The 22,771-nt window shown below is 45.2% G+C and overlaps 2 protein-coding genes across 3 annotated transcripts in view; both read left to right on the top strand.

The window, feature by feature from the left end:
- The window catches only part of LOC144163105 (lysosomal protective protein-like), a 36,521-nt gene extending 34,396 nt beyond the window's left edge, over window positions 1-2,125 (top strand). For both annotated transcript variants that reach the window (XM_077693907.1, XM_077693908.1), the window contains exons 10-11: window positions 358-450; window positions 2,008-2,125. In XM_077693907.1, coding sequence (XP_077550033.1) covers window positions 358-450; window positions 2,008-2,091 — 177 coding nt within the window. In that variant the 3' untranslated portion in view covers window positions 2,092-2,125. The remainder of the gene's footprint in view (window positions 1-357; window positions 451-2,007) is intronic.
- A 3,479-nt stretch (window positions 2,126-5,604) lies between these two features.
- On the top strand, window positions 5,605-21,586 carry LOC144163107 (lysosomal protective protein-like). Its single transcript, XM_077693913.1, has 11 exons — window positions 5,605-6,088; window positions 6,677-6,874; window positions 7,731-7,897; window positions 9,458-9,699; window positions 11,419-11,510; window positions 12,066-12,162; window positions 14,588-14,761; window positions 16,168-16,286; window positions 17,896-18,055; window positions 19,919-20,011; window positions 21,436-21,586. The coding sequence occupies exons 2-11, from the start codon at window positions 6,699-6,701 to the stop codon at window positions 21,517-21,519; spliced, it is 1,404 nt and encodes a 467-aa protein (XP_077550039.1). The 5' UTR covers window positions 5,605-6,088; window positions 6,677-6,698; the 3' UTR covers window positions 21,520-21,586.
- Window positions 21,587-22,771: the final 1,185 nt, after the last annotated feature.

The following is a 22,771-nucleotide window of genomic DNA, read 5'->3' as shown; positions in this document are numbered from 1 at the left end:
CAAAACGACTTATCGGCAAGGAACCACCCCAGAGCGTTACAATTTGTTCACTCGTTATGCATTCGCGTTTCCGGTTAGCAAGCAAAACTTATCAGATAAAAAATCACCTGAAAATAAGAACTCGACAAGAAGTTAGGCCTTAAATAGTTTATCTGAGCCAATGCACCCAACAAGTAACACTTTTTAATCGCCTACGATGCAACTAAAATGCTTTCGAATTGTTAAAAACCCAGGAAGTTGGAGTTGCGCCACTAAGCCGAATGTCAAGCCCTGACAGCTTTTTTTTTTAATTGTATTATTTCAAAACTTCCTGAGTCTTTTTCTTAATCTCTCGTTCTCGTCGATTGCGTTTTCCAGATTATGTCAGACTACAAGCCGTGGAAAATGCACGACCAAGTAGCTGGCTTCCACACGACATACGCAGGAAACATCAGTTTCGTCACAATTAAGGTACATAGCTTGTATCCGGTCGTATGTGCTTTGAAAGGGCCCGGAAGACAAAATACAACTAGGCTTAATTTGAAAGAACTACGCTTCAGTACCTCACCTTGCTGCATGTCAGCTACTAAAGACGTTTTTTTAGCCGAAAAAACGCAAGAAGCAACGTTTCAAATTTCGCGCTACGGTGACGTGTTAGGGGCAGGAGTGACGTCATATGGGAAACAAATAAAAACACAATTATCAGAGTGTTAACTGCACGCTAGCATTCAAGAGATGAAATCAAACGGAACTAGATACCACACTACAACCGCCAAGTCATGCGTCTTAGCGATGATTTTGGTCGGCAGCCGCCAATCGCACAAGCAAGATTCTGGCGCGTCATCGAGAAGTCGCCATAAAGTGCTTAGGGAGTCGCCATTCTTTCGCATGCTTTCTTTAATATCTCCAGTATTTGTCCGAAGTTAATAATAAGAAGTTTGCAATAAAAAAAATGAAGGAAGCTCACACTAACGGATAAGACTTGAAGGTAGCGAAGCTGTCCACGATTGCAGCCGATTTGCTTCTTCTTCACTGCAGCAACGACGACCTTGACTCCATCATTGTTGCTATAGGTGTGAACTTCCTACATTTTATTGGAAGCGGTAATCATTGGACATCACCTTGAAAAGGCGTACGCTGTGAGGTGTCCGGGCAAGTGTTGCCACGTTTACGGTGAACGCTGGAGTTTTCTCTTTTTTTGCCAATCTCGGCCAATCTCCTTAAGTGGGTATGCCCGGCTTGACAAACGTGCGGCGAGGACGCTGGGCGGTTGCTGCGAGGCACGCACACACGAACGCTTGGCATTTCCTTGTTTTTTTTTTAACTGTCGGGCGGTCGCCGCAATCTTGGCCGATATCCCTAAGTGGGCACATCCCTATATCCCTAAGTTGCATATCCCTATCCCTATATCCATATATCCCTAAGTTGACAAACATGCGCAAGGGACGCTGGGCGGTCGTCGCGAGGCCCGCGCTTACATGCGCGCGCTAGGAAATGTCTCGGCATTTCTAACTGCGGACACGAAAAATTACGATTTGCTAAGAAGCTTCGCTGTTAAAATTGATTTAGTTGTTTATCGGGCCAGTCCGGACTTTTTAACGACCCACATTTGTATTTTGCCTTCACGGCCCCTCTAACGAGCAAGCCCCGTATTTAATTCTTTATTATATGTAGTACACACAAAAGTACGGATAGTGGGCCTGCCAAACAAAGCCAATAGATGCGCTTGTGAGGCGGTGCCCGGCAGCAGCGGCCATCACTGCGGCCAAACGCACTCATTGGTAGTGGTGAAAATTTACCAAACAACTGAGTAACTCAAAAGTATCGAGCTTCCTGTTGTCTACATGGCTTTTGAATGCGCTTGATTGAATAAATGTTGGCAAGCTTTCCAAACTTGGTGCAATGTGTAATAGCTCTGCAATGCGGAGCATGTAGAAGTTAACGTTTCTTTTTCCCCTCTTTTTTAGTATGCGTATTGCAGAGTATAAAAGCTTTACTTACATATTTTTCAACTCGTCTCTTTTTTAGGGAGCGGGGCACATGGCCGCGCAAAGCAAGGCTGAAGAGGCCCTCGCTGTGATCTCAAGTCTGCTTAAGAACGAGGCTCTTTAACAGATAAACCGATTAAAATTTACCTTCAGCTGCAGCGCGCACGTCTCAACCAAACTGATTTATGGTTAATGAAAAACCTTTAAAATTTTTGTAAGAAAGGGCTTCCAAAATGAAACTGTCCTTTCTGCAGCTGCTTCGGAATGCCAGGACGAACCATTAAAACAGCCGACATGTACGGTTTTTAAGTGCGAAGGCGCGAGTGATTCTTAAGGGGTACAAACCTGTTAATATCCCTACGGGACTGACTATTTCACGATCTACAGGCTTATAACTGTCGGTCATCAATGCGAATAGTTTTGCGGATCCGTCGAAACGTTCCAAACACCCCAGTTTTCTCATTTTTGAAATATGTCACTTGTGTACTGAAATAAAAAAATTAAAACTCTCGCTTGCTAGACAGCTAGCGCCATCTAGTGAAAACTATTGAAACCGAAATGTGTTTCTGGTTTACTTTTTATTTCAGTAAAGAAGTGATATGTTTCTAAAAGAAACAAACTATGCCGTTAGGAACATTTCCATGTTTCTGTAAAAAAACATGTGTATCATTACACGATGCTTTTTCAAACACGTGAGTCGTGAATTCGTACGTCCCTAGGAATGTCATCAGGCGAGTTTCCACTAAATGCGACAGTCTTTATTTGTACTATGTAAACGTTTAATTTCGGTTTGTCCGTCCCCAAAATCTCCACCAAAAACGAGGGAGATTGAGCAACCGTAAAAACAATTTCAGCGGAGTTATCCGAAAAATCGGAACCACGTCATATGAGAGGAAAATTGAAGCACTGCGGATTGATCCGCGCACGCTTGTTGATTGGAAAGCAATCTAGGAATTCTTGCGTTGAGAGAGAGAAGATTCTTTAAAGAGACCGAACGTTGGAGTTCCGTGCGCGCTCGCGTTATCCCAAAAAGGGCTGGATGCAGCACTGCGTACCGATCAATTCCCAGAGGCAGCGGTTACCCGGTAGATGAATACATTCGAGTGCATCACATGTTTTTTGTTGTTGTTTCAATGCTTGTTTGTGTTAGAGATAGAGAAAACCTGCTGAAGAGGTAAGCCCCACTAACTCTAGGGCTTGCTACTCCAGATGGGGGTAAATACAGTGCGATGAAAGGGAGAAAACGAGAGACAAAGAAAAAAAAACAAATTTAATGAAGGAGGAAATGTACGCATATTTGAGTAAAGTGAAAGTCTGGGCCTGTTGGTTCAGGATTGGGTCCAGTCCAGTGACTGGACGATGATTCAGTCATGGTCCAGTGACTGTCCCTGTGCCTGGTCCCACCTCTTCTGCGGTTTGTTTTCTCTGCATTTTCCCTTAAACTGTATAGGTTCAAAGGGTTTACAGAACCTCTTCCAGCCCTGTTTCCACAAGGAAAGTAATCAGGGTTTTCGTCCCCCATGCTGCCTGGCCACGATTTCGCCAAAATCCGAGGAAGAGAGCGAGCGAATAAACTTTTATTGAAGCCCAATCCGACTCCGTGTGTGGAGGCAGACCAGTGGGAAGACCCTTAGTCCAAGAGTCCCAGGCTCTGGCTGGCCATCCGGGCCTGCCTCACCAGGTTAAGCTGGGAGCCGGGTTCAGAGCTGGGCAGCTGCGCCGCCCACTGTGAAAGGGAGGGTGGGTATCGGGAGGGAGGTCGAGTGTACGGAAGCATTCCCAGACTATGTGATAGAGAGTACACCTTTCGGGGCAAAATTTGCACTGTGATGAGTGGGAGGTGGGGAAGATCAAATGCTAAAGGGTATTGTGAGCGAAGGTCCGAGTTTGAAGTTGAGGGAGAGTGATTTCATCAGCTTTTGTTTGAGACGGGTGAGGTGGAGGGAAGGTGCGGCGCCAGAGAGCTTGTATGGGAAGTTCTAGTGTACTTCCACGTCGGAGTCGCACAAGGGCCTTCGAAGCTGTTGCCCGTTGAGTAGCATATCACGGGCAGTGGCATACGGGGCACCAAATGTCCTCATTCAGAGAGCATACTGGACACAATGGCGACTGTACCCAGCCCAGCTTAAGCAAGGAGCTTCGAATGTAGGCAACGTTCAGTCGCAGCTGGTGTAGCACGCCTTCAGTGCGCTTGGGGAGACCCCGCGAATGATAGAAATCACACTTGGGGGTCTATCGCATGGAGGTGCCCGTACCGTCTCATAGGATGCCAAGCCTGCAGCTGGAGTTGCCATCCTAGGTCGAATGCAGCTGCTTTGCTATCCTCGTTGGGGAACGGGATTGTAACGGTGTAGTGTAGGTCGTGGGCTTCGCTGGTGGCCACATCCGGGACGAAGTCGCCCGTTATACCAAAATGACCTGGCAACCACTAAAGGCAAATTTTATGTCATTCGCGCAGCGCACTTGTGTAAATCTCATTCAAATCAGACAGAGTTAGTTTCGGCAATCAGGTGGTTTGTTTATAGCCTGCAAGGCTGGACGGGAATCTAGAATTTTACACCTCGAGCGGGATTTCCGCTTATGTAACGAGTGCTGCTCTGGCAACTGCTAGCTCAGTGGCGGTGGAAGATGTTCTGTGGCTGAGCTTCTCTTTAGTGGACCATCCTGCTGACGGAATCTATACGCCTATTGCCGAAGAGGCCGAAGTCACAGATCCACACGTTTACACTTGGATGTGGTGTGGATAACGGGTGTGGATATGGTTCAAGACAAAATATGTCAAGGCCCATGCGGGCATAAACAACTTTTTAGCTTAGCACGAAGCTTGGATTGGAGGTATGTAGATGACAAGATGTGCTCCATGTGACAGGCAGAAACGGCCGCCAGTGCGTGAGCGAAGCACCAAGAAACATGGTGGAGGCTGGTTAGGAGCAATGCTTGTGTACGGATACTGGCCCTCCCACACAGCGGATGAGGCGTTGCAGTGGTCTCGCGCTGTTCTCCGCAAATTGAAAATAAATCTTAAGCCTCGGGTAGAGTGGTAAGTACGAAATTTATCACTGAATTAAACAACAGGGGCGTTACCCTGCAGTGGCAGAAGCCCTGTTGTATTTCGTAGTCGCTTGTATTGAAGCGAGCACACACATTGCCATTTTAAATGGTGATGTATATGGCCAGGTTTCCATGCATTTTGTGACGCCCAAGCCTCGAAACTCCCATTTCCCTCTATAAAGGGGTGAAGCACACTAGCAAGGCATGTGCTGACACCTGTAGTAGCAAGAGGAACGCTCGGAAACCACCCAAATAGCGTTTCGGGCTCGGATCGATTATGGATTCGGCTGCCTCGGAAAAAGAGCCAGTCGCTTACGAATCCGAACGCCTCCAACGAGACGCAGGTACCACGCCAGTAAATTTGACAAGTACAAGGGCGCTAATGCGCAATTTCAGTAGGACTTTCTGCATCAACATTTCTGATTCAGTTGCGCGGTGGGCGACACCTGTTCTCGTATTATGCTCCCCTTTCTGCCAAGGCGCCTCTGGACCACCAAAGTCTGTCTGATCAACTCCATGCTACCAAGCGAACAGCGATAAAGATCCTCGGAACAATACCCGCCGCCGCGAACGATATCATCGACTAGGAGGGAAAAATAACTCTTATCAAGCGCGATATCACATTCGTACTTGGGCTATCTGATTTGGCTGCATCCTGTGTGGAGCTACACATTGAAAGCACCTGGTTCGGGCAATATTACTGCGATCTCTTTCTGCCGGGCTAAGCCCGTATACGACAGCGCTTCTCCAATTACATGAGAGAAAATCAGCTAGAGCGACTAAATTAAAGTATTCGAGTATGTATTCAGTCTCTCCCTGGTATTTTGTTGAAAGAGTTTATATAATTGTAAACGGTGGCTGTGACGTTTTATAAGCGGAAATCAGCATAGCCCGCACCGGCGATCTTCACGGTTTAGATTACAAGTTTAGTTGGATGGATCGCAGAGGCCATTAAAGCTAAAATTTTGGATGGTACAGGGGGTTTCTAATGAGGATAATATAAACTGCTTACGTACTCTTGGCCGAATACATTGTTCCAGGAGCCCGCCGGTTCCATAGACTCTAAGAAGGTGAGTGGGCATTTTACATTTAGGGTCTAAGGAAATGTGCTCTACTAGCCTACGCTTGAAACATTGTGCTGCAGTTCTATGCATTACTGGTCAAACTTCCTAAAGGAAAGATTTCTGGGTATCATAAGCATTGCAACTTCGAGGTTTAGCAATACACATAATTTCGAAATATTGGAAAACTTGCTTTAACTCAGGAAAAACATTTTCTGACTATGGTTTCTATTATGCCCAAAATGGGCGCCATCATCATTGCTGAGCAGATAAAAAAAGTCAAAAACATTCTGTACACTGTGATAACTAAGATTTCGTTCTTCAAAATAGGTTTCTCTTCAATAACATTGCTTTCTGTGTTTCAGACTTTATTTTCCAGTGATTTGTTTTCGGCGTTGTGACAGGAAATAAATATGTTTCACGCGTAGTTTCTTGGAAACGCAGGCAAGACAGGATGCCAGCTGCTCATTATCGAGCACTGAAGCTCCGAAGAAAACCAATCAGGCGCTTTCAGAGCTAACCTAAGGGGCAGAATGGAAGTGGTCCATTCAATAGTAATGCCTGGTATACTTATTTATTTGTTTCTCTTTCTTACAGATACTTCTTTACGACAACCATAATGACCTATACAATTTACTTGGCCATCTTTTCGGCCCTAACTTTCATTCCGGGCATCCTTGGGCAAGGACCAGAGCAAGACGAAGTCACATCTTTACCAGGGATATCCGTAAAGCCTAATTTCAGAATGTACTCCGGATTCCTGAGTGCCGGACCGAACAGACGACTGCATTATTGGTGAGTTAATAACCATCCTACACACCATAAATATACACCGTCACGTTCATGGTTCCGTCAGTGGTTGCGTTTTCCAGGTCCTGTGCTCGTATATATTTTCATATGCTGCACTGACTTTCTACAAGGAATGGTATCTCTAAAAATTACGGCTTTTATATTATTTATTACTAGGCATACCTGAGGATTCTCGGTGTTATAAGCACGCATGTGCGCATAGGCTTCGCCGCGCAGAAAAAATACGAAAAGCAGTCTAACCACGTAAGAGGTAACTCATAGCAGTGAAGAAAACGTGGCCCTTCACTGCGTAACCCACTTTTTTACCAAACCGATGCATTTCCAAAACAACTTTACGTTAACAAGTGATCCTATTCATCTTCTAAAATTATGAAGAAGTATGGTTCATTTTGATCGGATTTAGTTTAATTTTTGCTCACAAATCTGTTCTTCTCTTTTGTTTGTAGTTTTTACATTGTACGCTACCGTGCTTACCCGCGTAAAACTGCTTTACAATGGCCATATTTAGTGTGCATCTAGCTCTTATCTCGTAGGCTGAAATTGGGGGAATCTTTGTATTGCTAAGTAGGGGTTAACAGCGGCTGTTAATTAGCAAGACTTGACGGTTTCTTTATGTAACCTGGTAGGACCACCTCTAAATTGGTGTGGACCACGAAGCAAACTTTTACGTTCAACGCCATTTGTGCAATACAATTTAGCAGAAAATTTCTGAGCTTTCGAGAAATTTATCACGAATGTATCGCCACGTCTTGAAAAGCTGGACATGTTCGGTTAGGAAAGCCTCAAGTTCTACAGCGCGGGTCAACATATTTCTGGTTGCGTCGCTTCGAAACCAACCCAGGTTTGTTGGGAGCCAGAAAGGTTCGGCAGTGCTTGACCCGGTGATTGTATGGATAAACGGAGGACCTGGATGCAGTTCCATGCTCACGTTGTTCATGGAACACGGCCCATTTCGCATCACGGATGACGGACACAATCTCGTTCCCAACAACTTCAGTTGGAACAAGGGAAGTATCCTCCCTCACTTTCTTTGGGGCGCTCTCTGTAGTGTATATTTATCGAAAAACGATTGCCAGAGTAAACTGGTTGGGAGAATGAAACATTGGGCCAACTCGAAGCTGTATCTGCAAGTGCTGAAGTATGTGGTTTAACGCGTCACGTCCACGTCTATATCATGAGCACGCGCTGTTAAACGGCTTCGAAATAACTTTACCAGTAGTGATTCACTAGATAGCAATAAATCAATCCATGTAATCTTTCCTGTGTTTTTCATTTAAACATTAAATATCAAACAGCACCGCCCCCAATATGAAACCTTGGGGGATCCCACGGTCTATATTATGACTCACCAGCGTGAACAAGAAGTGACGCATTAAAATACAATAAATTCCCATTGTCCCAGTGCTTCAACTCTCCTCTCCCCTTTCCTATCCCTTGTTTATACCAGTACTCTCCCGTTTTAATAAGATGTTTCGCTATGCTTCCTTCATAAAGGAATAATGGTGGTCCGGTTTCCACCAAGAGTCGCCAGTTGCATCAAGCACATAGGCCCCGGCACGCCAATACTATAGACTATTATTTTTGCTTCCTAAGCTCAAAGTAAAATACGCTGCTATTCTGCCAACAGGCAGAATAGCAGCGCGCTGAACCTAACAATTCAAGTCCACTGCATCGATTCTCTTTAGCTCGCGGCTGTTGTTTTTGACGTCGTTTATAAAGGCTATGGTGCAATATCCACGCCAGGTGAATCGGCTGAACGGATACGACGTTTTAGTTTCAGACCAATGCATACCTTTGGAATTCGGTTCTGCTGTATGTTAAGGGCGCAAAGGAATGACTCCTTTACATGCTTCCGGATTGTCTAAAACACAATTATAAATGCAGGTACCTAACGTCCACTTTACATGCGTCCACTTGCCGATGTGGGGGAGGCTGATGTTTAAGTATTAAGTGCTTATATTGCAGTGAAAATGCCGGTTACCCTTTCGAGCACTTATTTATTTTATTTTGTTTTTTAAAAGGTCCCAATAGGGGATTGCACGACATTACATAGCTCTACCGGGATTGAACACTACTTGCACGTACAAGGTAGCTCAGACATGAGCTTTTTGAGCACGTCCTCGGAGATGGAGTCTGTGGAGGTGAACAGCAACAGAAATTGTCTTAGCGTCTTTATGATGTTGCGACGGCTACTAGTTGCGCATCCTCCACAACAAATGCTGTTGCGCTCCGCTGACGAGAATCCAAGGCGCGTTCCAGTCACTTTGGGGCCAAGCGATTTATAAGTTTTGGCGAGTCTGTGGTTTCGCTGCGCTGTGCTGATTTCTCGGGTAAAGGTGCCGCTAACATTCACGTTCGTTCGGGTCGCAACGTTCAGGAAATATATAGTTAGAAATCTACACTAGCCTTTTCACCCATAGCAAATGATTTTCCGAACTAGCGGTCTTACATGCCCATGTGTCCTCTACGACCCTATCACGAAGACCGCCGGACCGGACATAGGCTAATAGCCGGTAGCAGAGTATAGGTTACATTCTAACATTAGCCTGCCTTGTATTCCCAAACAGGTGGCCAACGTCCTTTTTCTAGATGCGCCTATTGGAACAGGCTACTCATACGACGCTACCGGGAACTACAACACGGACGAGGAACAGGCGGCGGACGAAACCTACCTCGCCATACTAGATTTCCACCACAAGTTCGGACTCCTCAGCGGGGATTCGTTCTGGATCGCGGGGCAGGGGCACGCAGCTACGCACATCACTCTTTTGGTTGAGCGGCTAATGCATGAACCGGCGGTTAAACTTAAGGTGAGAATGTGCTTTCTTCACAAAGGAACTACTTCTGAACATGTTGGCAGCACATGATCTCCACTCTTTTCCCGGCAGTAGACTGAAGATAAGTGCATGTGCAATAACGAGGAAGGTAGCCTTGGTGACATTCATTTGTCTAGCATACGTGTCGCAGTGCGAACACGCCAAAATGTTTACGGAAGTATTGAGCACGAGCTAATAACTATTTCAGACAATATTTCTGAAGCTTCAAGTAACTGGGGGCAGTAAATTGTTAGTAACAGTTCTTCACGAAGCTAGTACCCGGTTTGCAGACTAGTCTCTATTGGCTTCTGCTGAACGATAATGGGCTATTAGTTTCAGCGATATCATCCTTCTTGTGGTCTTCGCCCAATCTTTCGTCTCTCGATATCCGTGTAATCGTCTCACTTCAACGATTCCAAATGTCCGTACAAATGTCCTTCAAATGTCCAACGGACGAACGTCCGTTGGACATTTAAACCGATGAGGGCAGAGGAATGGGAGGGACGGTTGAAATAAAAGATGCGAGGTGGAGTTAATTAGGGACCAGGGAGGGGAAATTTGACTTGCAAGCTGCGGAGAGGCGACGAAGTAGAAGGGTTTGATGGGGACTGGAGGCAGGAGAGCGGGAATTTAGGGATAAAACTGGTAATAGCATCTCATGGGCAGGCATCCCCGGTGTCTGCTGCCTGAATTCTTTGACCGATAATGATAAAAAGGTCGACCACAGACACGAACAACTCCGCCTTCAGCTCAGTTTGTCCACACACGAATGACAGTGGCGGCCTTAGGTCGACACCATTGCACCTCGCTTGCTACAGTCCAAGAAATAGTATACTTCACAATAACTTACGATAGGCCCGTTTTAAATCGAAGCCTTCTATGCATCACACTGCCGACGTTTCCCCGAAATGCATTACAGGAAAGCCAACTTTTTCTGATGATGGTGGTGATCGGGGGTGAAGTGAAAGGTTGTTGAAACGCAAAGCTTTTTTCGGGTCTAAAGCCAATCTTTTCAAACCCAAAGTAAAAGCGCAAAATCGAAATCGTTACGCGCTGTACGCACTGCAGAAAAGCCAGGTTACACAATGGCTTTCTACAAAAGTGCATCCAGCGGCTCAAGAAAAACGCTTCCCGGGGTCGGAATCGTATCTGGGTCCCCTGCGTTATGAAGCCGACATCTATCCGATTGCGTCATTGCGACACGGTCGAAGCAGTTTGGATTTTTTACTTTGACTGTGACTGAGGTTGTACGGGAGAAAGCTTCGAGGTATAGCCATCTTTCTTTTAAGAAAGGGCCTCTGATTTTTGTCACGGTTTTGTTTTCTAGTAAGTAAACTCAGACTTCCAGCGCAAGTTCGACTGTGAGATTCATTACTGCACGTATTTAATTACTGCAGCTGTTTTGATATCTCAAACTAAACTTGAACGTTTTGAATACCTAAAATCAAGCTAAGCTTTTGGAGTTTGATGAGTTGACAAAACTTATATATCAGCTTAACTTAAAACAATGTCAAGTGTTCTGTCGGTTACGATTTAAATGCATAAAGTCACCGGGGCATTGCTGATAAGTCTCGAAAACACTGCTCAATAAAACACTGTCGCGTTTATATTTTGTTTGCGCTACAACGAGCGCAGAAGTTTTTAAAGACCTCCGAAATTTCGTCGGGCTTATATGGAGCTAATGGGGTAATCTGTCGTTTCATATTTCACCAGGGTTATGCCATAAACAATGGTGTGCTAGACGAGCGGTCCAGAGGGAATTCCCTCATGTTCTTCGCCTATTACCATGGCGTCCTCGGCAGCAGGTAATGACCATCACTTTTAGCGAGAAATGCTTCTCTTTAGCCCATAATGGCTTTTATGTGACTGCAGAGTGCGTGCGTGCGTGCGTGTGTGTTAACGTTCAAACGTTTGTCACAAAATAAAAATGAATACAATAGAGACCCCATTCACACAGCTCCTTTAAGCAGCGAATTCGCGGCGAACTCACGCAACAGACCAATATATTTGATGTAGACTATATAAGCATTTCTTTGACGAACAGCAAGCGGTTTGCTTTTTGAGATGGATTATTAACTTGGATTGATGGTCCCAAGATATTTTACATTTCATTCATCCTTTTAAAGGAATCCATATAGCATGAAACCAAAAGAAGCTCTCAAGGGACAAAAACATATAACTACCCCGTGCAGTTGGTATTCTGTGTGGACGTAAATTACATTCTTTTAATCTTGAAAATTTACCAGCGCTGATAACCTTTCAAAAGGGTCCAATAATTTTCTGCTTTAGGCGTGATTACTTAAGCAGGACATTATTTTGTTGCCTTTTCTGCGTTTTCTGCTTTTCCTCCATACCGAAAGACTGTGGAAGAACCTGACAGCCAGTTGCTGCAACGGCGCAGTTACGCAGAATTCGTGCAACTTTGTTGACAATTCTCAACCGTCCTGCCAAAACGCGGTAAGCGACGCTATTTATGTCTGACTCTCTGCGGAGGCAACAACAATGTGTGCATACCTGCACCAAAAAATTGGCCACGCATCTGCTCGCGTCGCTGCAAATGTCGTCGAAAGACGATAGTCATTTACCACCCCTGCCACGTAACTGCCTCTCCACTGTCATCCGCCCACCTCTCACGCTGTACCCCTCCTGTCTCTGTCCACCGATTGTAGGTTCGCAGAGTTCAATTTTTCCGCGTTCACACTGCTGGCACGCCACCTGAAGGGACTGTTGGGACTCAGCGCTCGAAGCACGAGCGCGAACATCGGGCGCCTCCCTTGTTTACATTTCTTTTCAACGCCTTTTTAGGGGCGAAGCCTCTTAGGGGATCGGGCTGGCGGCATCTCTTGTCATCGTCGTCTCATACAGTCACGGTACGAAAACACCGGGACCACTCGTTTTCCAGCGTCTTGCGCTAGAACGTAACGCGTACTAAAAACGAAAGTGTATAAGGGATAAAACCGGTTGAAAACAAACTGACATGATTTAAGGATTTGTGGAACGCTCCCTGTCCGCTTCAGCAATCGTCAAGCACAAGCAGAAGCTGTATGTATAGGCGGGTTATAATTTATGTTACACTCACATACCCACCGGCTTTCGACGCTAGGCCTGATCGGGTCGGGTGGTTGGTCGAAGCAGGGAAAGGGACCTCGTTGATCACCGCAGACGAGCCCCCAGGGCGAGGCGCGGGCATTGAGTGCACTTGCGTTGACCCCTGCCACTACCCCAAACTGTGAGAGAAAAGGCATGCAAATTGCTTAAATCCGGTTCAACGCGAGAGATGGCGCCACCGCCTCAGCAGGCGCGTGATTGCTCCTCCCACCGGCGATTCTCCGGAGCCAAATCAGCGTGCGCCGTGGGGCAAGAGAGAGTCTTACAATCGTTCAGTGCACTTCTACACTGCAGGCTTCGCCTCTACCCCAGGTTTTACATTAGTGGAGATGGCCCGAAATTTTTTAGCTGCTCTCGCAAAAATCAACCACACAACTACTTTTAGTAAAGGAGCTCTTCAAACACCGGTTATGTATTAGCATTTTTATAGAAATATGCCTGACATTATTTTTTGCTGAACAATGTTGGCAAATATGGAGTATATTTTTAAAATGAAATCTTGAGTGAAGCGTTTACATAGGCAAATCATTTTCTATCTAATAAGACTGAAAATGGTTTGCCTATGTAAACGTTTCACTCAATATTTCATTTTAAGTTTTGGCGGGTGGTTGAATGGAGAGACAGGCAGACAGACAAACATACAAAAGAGATACCGAAATTTTCGCATTTGAGTAGTCCAAGAAAGACTATAGTTGTTCACAAAAAAATATTTTTCGCTTTTAACGCAACTGCACCTACGTGCTCTGGCACCGTGTTCATGCTTTTTGAACTTACCTTTTTCGGGTGTTTTCGCATATATTTCAAGGAAGCTATCAAGATAATTGCGTTTACGCCATTTAAAGCATAACGAGGAATCTGTATGCAAGATCCAGTAAAAGGCATGATTGCCGAAACTTCAAAACCCCGACTGTTCGTATACGTGTCGCTTAGTTTTTCGGCATTTACTAACATGACTGTGGGAACAGGTCTGTCCAGATGAAAATAAGATGCGTACTTCGCGAGAGAAAACTCATCCTAAATGTGGGGCAGGCGTCATTCGACTCCAAGCTCGCACTGCTCTACAGTGTTACACAAAGGAAGAGACCATGCTTCAGTATAGCAGGATATCATATTGTCGCCTGGATAAATGGCCGCTCACGAACGAGTGGTCCTGTCTGCAACTCTCGCGATATGCCTCACCCCAATAGTACACTCCACAACTGGTCAATTCTGTAAGCAAAGCAGAAAAGAATGCAGGCGCTTGTGTTTACTCCTTGACTCATTCCTTCAAATGCTTTTCACTCAACTACTTGCTTAGTCACTATTCACCTTTCTTTCCCTCACTCGCTCGCTCACCCAGACTCGTTCTATCTATAACAGCTCACAGAAGAGCTGTGGTAGGTAGATATTTTCCATCCGTCTGCTTAAAGTCTTGCGTCACACACAGGTAGGAAGCAGATACGCAGACACGCCGATAGAGAGTGCAGTGGTCTCGCAGGCGTGGTTGCAATTCCCATCAGTTTGGAGTGGAAATCGTTGCTAAATCTTCCTGCGGCGACCACGGGCAATTCGCCGCTCAGTAAAACTAATGAGCTGCTGTAAATTTACATCAATGATCAGTAAAAGTTGGTGAGAGTTTTCCAAAACGGCTCTATTCCAGCTCTTTCAAACTTCTAAATGAACTAACGAGCAAAAAAAACGCAACTTGAGTGATAGAGACGGATATTTTCTGTTCTTGTCGCTTTGACTAAGTGCTTTTTTTCAGTGACGTTGACTCCTTGGATTGAATTTTCAGGTGAAAGAAGCCACGAACATGATAGCAAATCAAGGGCTCAACGTGTTCAACCTCTACGCCAAGTGCGATTTACCTCAGAACTGGACGCAAGATTCGTTGCATGACAGGCTCGACACTTCGCCGTACCACAGGTCGCGAATGTCACTCCTTCGCAGCCTCAACATGAGCCACTTGGTAATTTCACTCATAAGTTCTCGTACAGTTTACGTAAATCCAAAATCCAACTATATTAAAATCATATTTAAGGATCATTTCGTATGCAAATCATAAATCGGTTGGATAAAAAGATTATTTTACTTTGTTGAGATGTTCTGGCTGAGTGTTATTAAAGACTGTTAAGTTCTGGCCCCTCACTTAATATTTAAAACCTCCCGGCAACTACATATCTTTCGCTGGGGTTAGCTTGTTTACCTGTATCGTGTTTGTTTTCACGCCGGCCGAGCGGACTTCGCGTAAAGGGCGTAAGAAGAGACCGCGGAGGGTTTTGTTATTCGCCGCACTTTTTTGTCCACCTGACGAGCGGGCCCGGAGACGACGCATACACACGCGTCGGACCATAATAGCTGAAAGCGATGCAAGCTTTCGAAGAAGGAGTTTATTGCGAGAATGCCCGAAGCGGACGGGAGCTGAAGGTCGGTCAAGGGGTCAAACATTTGGTCAGGGTTAGGACGAGGTCACCAGACGTTCTGTCTGTGATAGTTGCACTGCTCAATGTTATTGTGCTAAGTATCTGTTCGTCACGCGTCTGAAACTGGCGACGTGGTGGCTGGTATGCGTGAATATGTAAGCGACAAGGCTTTGTTAGGCGCTCCACGTGTTAACAAAGGAAAGGAATTCTGGCGGCGCGGAGCACAAGCCTAGGCGTGCACGGTATGACAATACTTTAAGACGTGTCACCCGAGAGCGGATTCCCGTAGTTGGGCCTGCTTTTAGTTGGTTCGTTTTCATTTCTGTTACATTTGTGTTTTGCGGAATGCCTTTGGGTTTCTGTATGAGTGAGAGAGGTGGGTCACGGGACTATTTTGAACCAACCTAGCTTTGTTTGTCACGGTGGCCAATCAGTGGCCTAGTGTGGCCTAGGGCTAATAATGAGCCATCCTCACTCTCAGGTTGTGACGTCCCTTGTGTGGGCGGGGTTTTGTTGGTAAAACCAGAGTCCTTCAACACACAATGTATACATCGAATTCATAACAAGGTCATATCGTGCGGAAGGGGAGGTCTTAAATTTCACAATTAGGGTCCTGCCTGCAGTTTATTATAACATTGCGCCAGTTATTTCTCTAATGTATTTTCCTGCATCCACTTCGGAAATGCCTAAAGCAGGGCCACAAGCAAAACATGATTAACACATCCCATCACGTTGACCAACGCGAGGAAAAGAACAATGCTTTAATTCTGCAGCGAAGCAAGCATGCATACAAGTGTGGCGTGTATATACCAATTTGGAGGATCTTTTTTCCCTACCCACCGCAAGTGAAATCGCCACGCAGTTACTCCAACCACGCCTTCTTACTCACAGTGCCGGAAAAAAAGTTTGTTCAGTTATTTTGAATGCTGTGCACCACACGTTCTCTTACAAGGACATCAAGTGGGCCCCACCGTGCGTGGACACCAGCCACGTATTCGATTACATGAACCGAGAAGACGTCAAAAACGCCTTGCACGTCGAAGAGTCCCCACTCGTATGGAATGCCTGCAGGTATCTGTCAGATTTGTATCTACAGAAGCCAAGTTTGGGCAGGGAAGGTGTAAAGTGGGAAGAAAATTGGCCGCGTACATCCTCACTTCACTGCAAATGTCGTTGAAAGACGATAGTCTTCGGCCGTATCTGCCGCGTTAATGCCTGTTTGCATTCTCCCGTCCAATTAGCGTGCTCTTCTCCTCCCGTCTCCATCCTCCCACAATAAACACGGTAGAGGTTTGCTCAAATAAATTCAATTTTCTCGCGTTTCACAGCTCGCGCCATTTACTAAAACTTATTGCAGCTTTTGAACGTGAACACTGCCAGGAAGTCCAGGCTCGGGCGAGCACAGTTCCTATTTTTTGGGTGAAATGTTTTAAACGCGTATATTTATTTGCGATGGCAAATATCGCGCTCCCATTTATTTTCAGTTAAAAGAACATTGTGAGTACCGGTTGTGCAATGATATTTTGCCTCAAATAAGGCTAATGTTTTCTTTTTTCTCAACAATGTTGACAAGTATGGAGCATGTTTCCGGATTCAGTGGTACGGAAAACGTTTGGGTATATAAACTTTTCACTCAAGAATTCCTTTAACTTTAGGCCGGATGGCTGGATCGAGAGATGGACACGCGGACAGACAGGCCAATCTTTTTAGGTTCAATTACCCCAAGAAAGACTATCGTCTTTAAAACATCTCAGAAGCCCGCGGCCGAATACATAATTCCTAGCGAGGTTTCATGCCTTGTTTAGCCGGCTGGGTTTGTTTTTTGTTTGTTTTTTTTTTGTCTCGACTTTATCTCCAGTCCCACTGTAGCTACAGTGTAGGATGCAGGACGGCTTTCTCACAAGTCTCACCGTAAGCGCTCTCTAGCAATTGGATAACAGCGAAGGCCACATTTGGCGTTTACTACAAACGCTCTGCCTCACCCTCATCCAATTCTCTATTCAACCGCAACGTGACAGCTGTGCGGTGACCACACCACGCTATCTCACGTAATATGGCCATGTTATCACCAAACACCCCTGTTATCATCCGTTGCCACTAAACACTTCTGAGGAGCACTGGGAGGCCGTGCTCTGCAGCTCCGACCCAAACCTTCAGGTGCGGTTAATCGATAGGGCTGCAGTGTGTAGGTCACCGAAGAATCGATGCCACCGGCTACAAGCGCGACCGGAATGGCATTAACCAAAATAAAGTTTTTACTCTCTCTCTCTCTCTCTCTCTCTCTCTCTCTCTCTCTCTCTCTCTCTCTCTCTCTCTCTCTCTCTCTCTCTCTCTCTCTCTCTCTCGCTAGAAATAGTTTCACGACAGAGGTGACGATTATAAAAGCGGCCATCGTGCGTGTAGTCTTCAGAAAAAGCAGACAGGAAGGCCTTTTAACTTTTTTTACATTTCACATTTTACATTGCTCGTAAAAATTAAGAACCTTTTTCATCGGCATTTCGACTTCTAGTTTGCACCCCCCCCCCCCTGGTACTAAGTGACTTATGGTAAGACGTGCTGTCTACATATATGCATACATACCGCTCATGTAGAGACCGGGAATAATCAATTTATTCCAGAGAATTTTTTACCAAAATGGCTTCGCATGAATTCGAATCTTGTACTGGTTTATTTTTTAAAGCGACGTCCTCAAGTACAAGGTTCTCTACACAGACTTGAGGGAGATCGTGCGGAGAATAGCGAGCAGTAATAACATAAGAGCCTTGTTCTACTACGGCGACGTTGATATGGCCTCGAATTTTCTAGGAGCTCGCTGGTTTCTTGACAGCCTTCGTTTCAAGGTGAGTTTCAAAGGCTTTTTTTTTTCGCAACCACTACTAGCTATATCGTTGATATTGTACCAGCAAACGAACTCAGAACTGATAAGACGATGTACTAGCTACATATAAGTTAGCTCTGCGAGCTTGCAACTGTTACTATTTCTGTCAAACTTGAACTACTATGAACTTTAGACAAGAAAAACTTGCTTTTAGTGAAGCATTGGTACCCAACAGAATATAATTCCAGTCCAAGAAGCAGCCTTATGTCGCGCTTATGGATGTTTTGTTTAAGATCAACCTAATGTTTACAGGGCTTCGGTAAGCTTTTCGATAAGCTTAGAGGGGTTTTTGATGGTTATGTTTCGGTAACCCTTTCAGTGTGTCAGAATTTCTTTTTCACAGCTTAGTTTGCGACATTCTGGCGGTAAGTCTTCACCAGTCTTCGAATTTCACCTTCGTTCTCGAGCGTTCCCAACCAACCTGACGTTTGAAAGATAGTAATACCTTCATATTAGGAAGTTCCCCATGAAGCCTTTAATGTTTATAAGCAATAACGACATGTTTTTCTGTAAAAAAATGCTGAACATCATTTTTGATAATGAGATCTTTGTTTATGGCTGTCATCAGTACTATTGTGTACTTCTTGTTCAAGAAAATTTTGTGGAAGATGCACTCGGATTAACCCCAATACGCTTTTCTTACATTTGTTTAAAGGAGCCGCAGGCAAAATACGGGTTTATTTTATTCAAAAGATTTGATGTTTTATACAGCCCCCAGCGCTTTTCCGGCAGCAAGTGGGGCTTTATTCACTGAGAAATTATTTTGGGTTAAACAGTTGATTCTCCCCCCAAATCTTGTGTTTCGTGACGTCTGTCATGACTTCACATGCGCGGGTCTTCAAGCGAACTTCAAGTGCGCTTTTCAGTCTGCAGCGGACTGCACAGCGTTGTTTACCGTCAGTCCTCCTAGATGGCGCCACCACACTGATCCGCACCCTATTCGCCTTTTCTTTGTTTTTGACCGTATTTGGTGGCTTGTTTTTGTTACGGTAGGTAGTAATCGCCTCGTGAAGAATGGGGTATTTTCGACAAATAGGGTCTCGTAAGACAATGTCGCTTTCGCCAATCGGCCAATGTCCTCAAGACAACCCAAAAGCACTGCACTGCTGTGCAGCTATAACAAGCATAGTGCGCGCAGTACCAACAGCAATACACACTGGTACTTCTATGTTTACGTGTACTTTCGCAACTTCCACTGTTTCACCCCACCATTCTTACTGCTACAAAATGAATATCCATTACGCGTAAGCGAAAATAGCTAGTTCTGCAAGCTCATAAGCCCTGCCTAACTTGCATTTGCTTTTGCCGGCCTCAGCCAATCGCACGGCTATGCATATGATGTTATAGGTTCTAGTGCGGGAAATAAGCTAGTTGGTCTCATGGTCATTGGCTTTTTTCCAAATTATGTAGCTCATTTGAGCAATTTTATGTTAAAAGTGGTACGGTATGATTCTAACCAGGTAATCTTTCGAATGAACCAAATGTGTGTTCTGTCTGCATGGCCCCATTAATGAACAAAATAGCATAGAGATCAATTCAAAGAATTGATCATTGACAGCAGGAACACACAAAAATCATAACCGGATGACCTTTTTCGTCATAACCACTTATGAAATTAAAACAATATGCGAGGAAGACGTTTGACTTCTTATTTCAAACTATTATTGCCAGCGTAGGGTGCACGGCAAATAGCACACAAAAAGTTTGTGCAGCTCTGTAATGTAACTTCCGATGAAAGAAGAATTAAGACCTTCAACGCGAGTTGGATCGTAATAGTGGCTTCATCGAGACATCGAGACTTCACTTCCCCCCCCCCCATTCACAGGAAACAGTTATTTATGTACAGTGGCTACTCCACGACCAAATTGGTGGCTACGTCGACTACTACACAGGTCAGATGAACTACGTTACAGTCAAGGTTTGTATAAATTTCTCTCACCTAATAGTGATGCACACGTTGTTCTAAAATTTGACCCTACTTGCGGACGTCCGATCACCATTGACCACAAGAAGTCTACTAACAAATACCTATATCATGTGTAATCATAGAAAACACGGCAAGGGGGATGATCAGGGGGACCAAGTAACGTGCCATGGATTCTGCGGGCTGTTACAAACTACAAAGGAATGCCGAGGGCCACCTCGACAGACGGAATGCGAAAATTCGTGTACAAAGGATGCGTTCCGGTGGCTCCGAAGAAAAGAGGTTAAAGTAACCGGGGAGGGGGGGGGGTGAAGGGGGGAGGGGGGGTCTTTTCGTAGGTAATTCTATTCATAAATTAGATTTGTAGAAATTCTGTATATTCTATTTCTAGAAAAAAATTCCATTTGTAAAAAAATTGCGAAAAAAAAGTGTAACAAAAATGTTACAGAATGTACGAGCTATGCTTACGTGTCCAGAGACATTTTGACAGAGGTGTAATGCGTTTGTCTTTAATTGGGTTTTATGAGTGTTGACTGGTGGAGTAGTTTTTAAATGCAGAGCATTTCTTTAACTCACGATGTCACCCGTTCTAGTTGTCCATCGTCGTCCGCACCCCTCCCCCTACACTATATAAAAAAAATAATACTTACCGGCGCCTGGTTTCGATCCCACGACCGTGTGGGCGGAACGCAAGGTACATGGTGCTCTACCCACTGCGCCACAAAGCCGACACAGAATGGAGGGCTACGAACGCGCCTTATATCCTTGACTCATTCAAACTACGTCAAGAAGCTGCTGATACAACGCATTCACTACCTGTGGGCGGAACGCGAGGTACATGGTGCTCTTCCCACTGCGCCACAATAATCATACCCACCTGCTAATAAATGATGCCATACCCACCTGCTAATAAGTGATGTCACGTGACCACGTAATTACGTCTCCTCATTTAATTACAATACAACAACCAACAGCAACAAGTGCAACAACATTAACGTAACGCAAACTACTTAACGTCGTGCGCCCCCAGAAATGCTCTGCATTTGATTGTGCCCCTCGCGAGGGGGATGTTTAGTTTAATGCCGCAGCCAGAACCAGGCTTCCTCCTTCGCAGTTTGTGGCGCATACCCACTTGGGGGATTGGTCAGGATCGTTTCACTTACTACATGCCGGTTACGGCAGGGTTTGACTCGAATTCAGCTGGCCATATCTCGAACGAAAGACACTCTAAGAGCATTCGGGGGAAGGACTGGAGCTTGATATCGCGTGGGTGTGTTTGGCATTGAGCCGCAACGCGTCCCGTCACAATTGATTTTGCTTTTTAGAAGGGACGCAGACGCAGTGCTGTCTGCGTCCCTTCTGTACGAGCTGTTGCTGTGTGGTGTGCATGAATAATGAGTTTTTACCTTTTTTTTCAGGGTGCCGGACACATGATCTCGAAGGACAACCCAATTGCTTCTCTTCAAGTCATTTCCTATTTCCTTCAAAATCGACCCTTTTAGCAGTTCGGAAATATTTTTAAACTTTGGCAATATTTCTGTTCGCAAAATACATTGTTTTGGGCAAAAACGCGCCGAAGCGATCTTATACAGGCACTCAACATGGCGTATGACAAGCTTTATGAAGCACCAATCTTTGACGAATTTTTTAAACTGACATTACAATACCTGTATAGATATTAAGTTCAAAATATGTGTAAACGAAAGACCCATCACAAAAAAGAACTATCAAGTGTTTTCAGAAAGGACACTTTGGAAGTTCCGAACTATAAAATAGCTTCAAAGTGACGAGGGTGATCACAAAAGAGAGCTCACAATCTGATCACCGTCCTCACTAGGATTTCCGCGACGCCGCGGCCTTTCTCGGCGTTATGGACGCATTGTCCTTGGCGGTCATCCGCAGTATGTCTCCCAGAGAACGGTCCTGTGTCTCCGGCATGAAGAAGGACACCAGGAGGGCGCTGATGAACGTCACGGCTCTGAAGAAGAGCCCCACACCGGAAAGCTCGAGGGCTTCGTGGACAACCCGGAATAACCACATCACCAGGAACACCAGCGTCCAGTTGAAGGCGCATACCATGCATACCTGTCGTGTATGCCATTCAGGTGGCTGCATTGCGGAGCACACGTTGTGGAGTGGTGTCAGGGAAGTGCTCGCAGTGGGCTTAGATGGGGGTGGCGTCAACCGTGGAGGGACGGAGGTCGCCGCCTTCTTGTAGCGTGATTGTGGTGGACAAAGCAGACGGTGGTTGGTAAGCGTCTGCGATGACGTCAGTGGAAAGATTTGTCACTGATGGTGCGGGTAGGTTTCTTGGGAGTTGAATAACTGGACAAGAAAGTGTAGAAAATTCTTGCAGCATAGTCTGGGAGGACGTTATGAAAAGCAAAAACCATGCTCAGGCGCTCTCCTGATTGCACTCCGAAAGCAAGCAAAAATGACACGGTGGATGGTAACCCCAAAAAGAATGATTTTACCTAATTACGGTATAAAAGTCCTATTTATAGTATTAACTATAGTTGAGGAGGAGCACACAAAAGTGAAGCTTGTAGGCAGTTCAAACAGATAAGAGCCTTTTGGTAAGTATCCAGTGATAAGCGTTAAGTTAGAGGAAGACGCATAGATTTCCTCGGAGTTGAATAAGTGGACAAGAAACTGTAGAAAATTCTTGCAGCATAGTCTGGGAGGACATTAGGAAAAGCAAAAAACCATGCTCAGGCGCTCTCCTGATTGCACTCCGAAAGCAAGCAAAAATGA

This window comes from Haemaphysalis longicornis, unplaced genomic scaffold (genome assembly GCF_048455015.1).
Source record: "Haemaphysalis longicornis isolate Haplotype H1 unplaced genomic scaffold, Haemaphysalis longicornis Haplotype H1 scaffold_12, whole genome shotgun sequence".
In the NCBI taxonomy this organism is placed as follows: Eukaryota; Metazoa; Arthropoda; class Arachnida; order Ixodida; family Ixodidae; genus Haemaphysalis; species Haemaphysalis longicornis.
The sequence above is the reverse complement of the archived record's forward strand: the minus strand, read 5'-3'. Positions and strand labels throughout refer to the sequence as shown.

Excerpts from the sequence above, each read along its gene's own strand:
- LOC144163107 (XM_077693913.1), top strand. The coding sequence starts at position 6,699 with ATGACCTATACAATTTACTTGGCCATCTTTTCGGCCCTAACTTTCATT. Across the intron at positions 6,875-7,730 it reads AACAGACGACTGCATTATTG|GTTTGTTGGGAGCCAGAAAG; the intron begins GTGAGTTAATAA and ends AAACCAACCCAG. Across the intron at positions 11,511-12,065 it reads CATGGCGTCCTCGGCAGCAG|ACTGTGGAAGAACCTGACAG; the intron begins GTAATGACCATC and ends CCATACCGAAAG.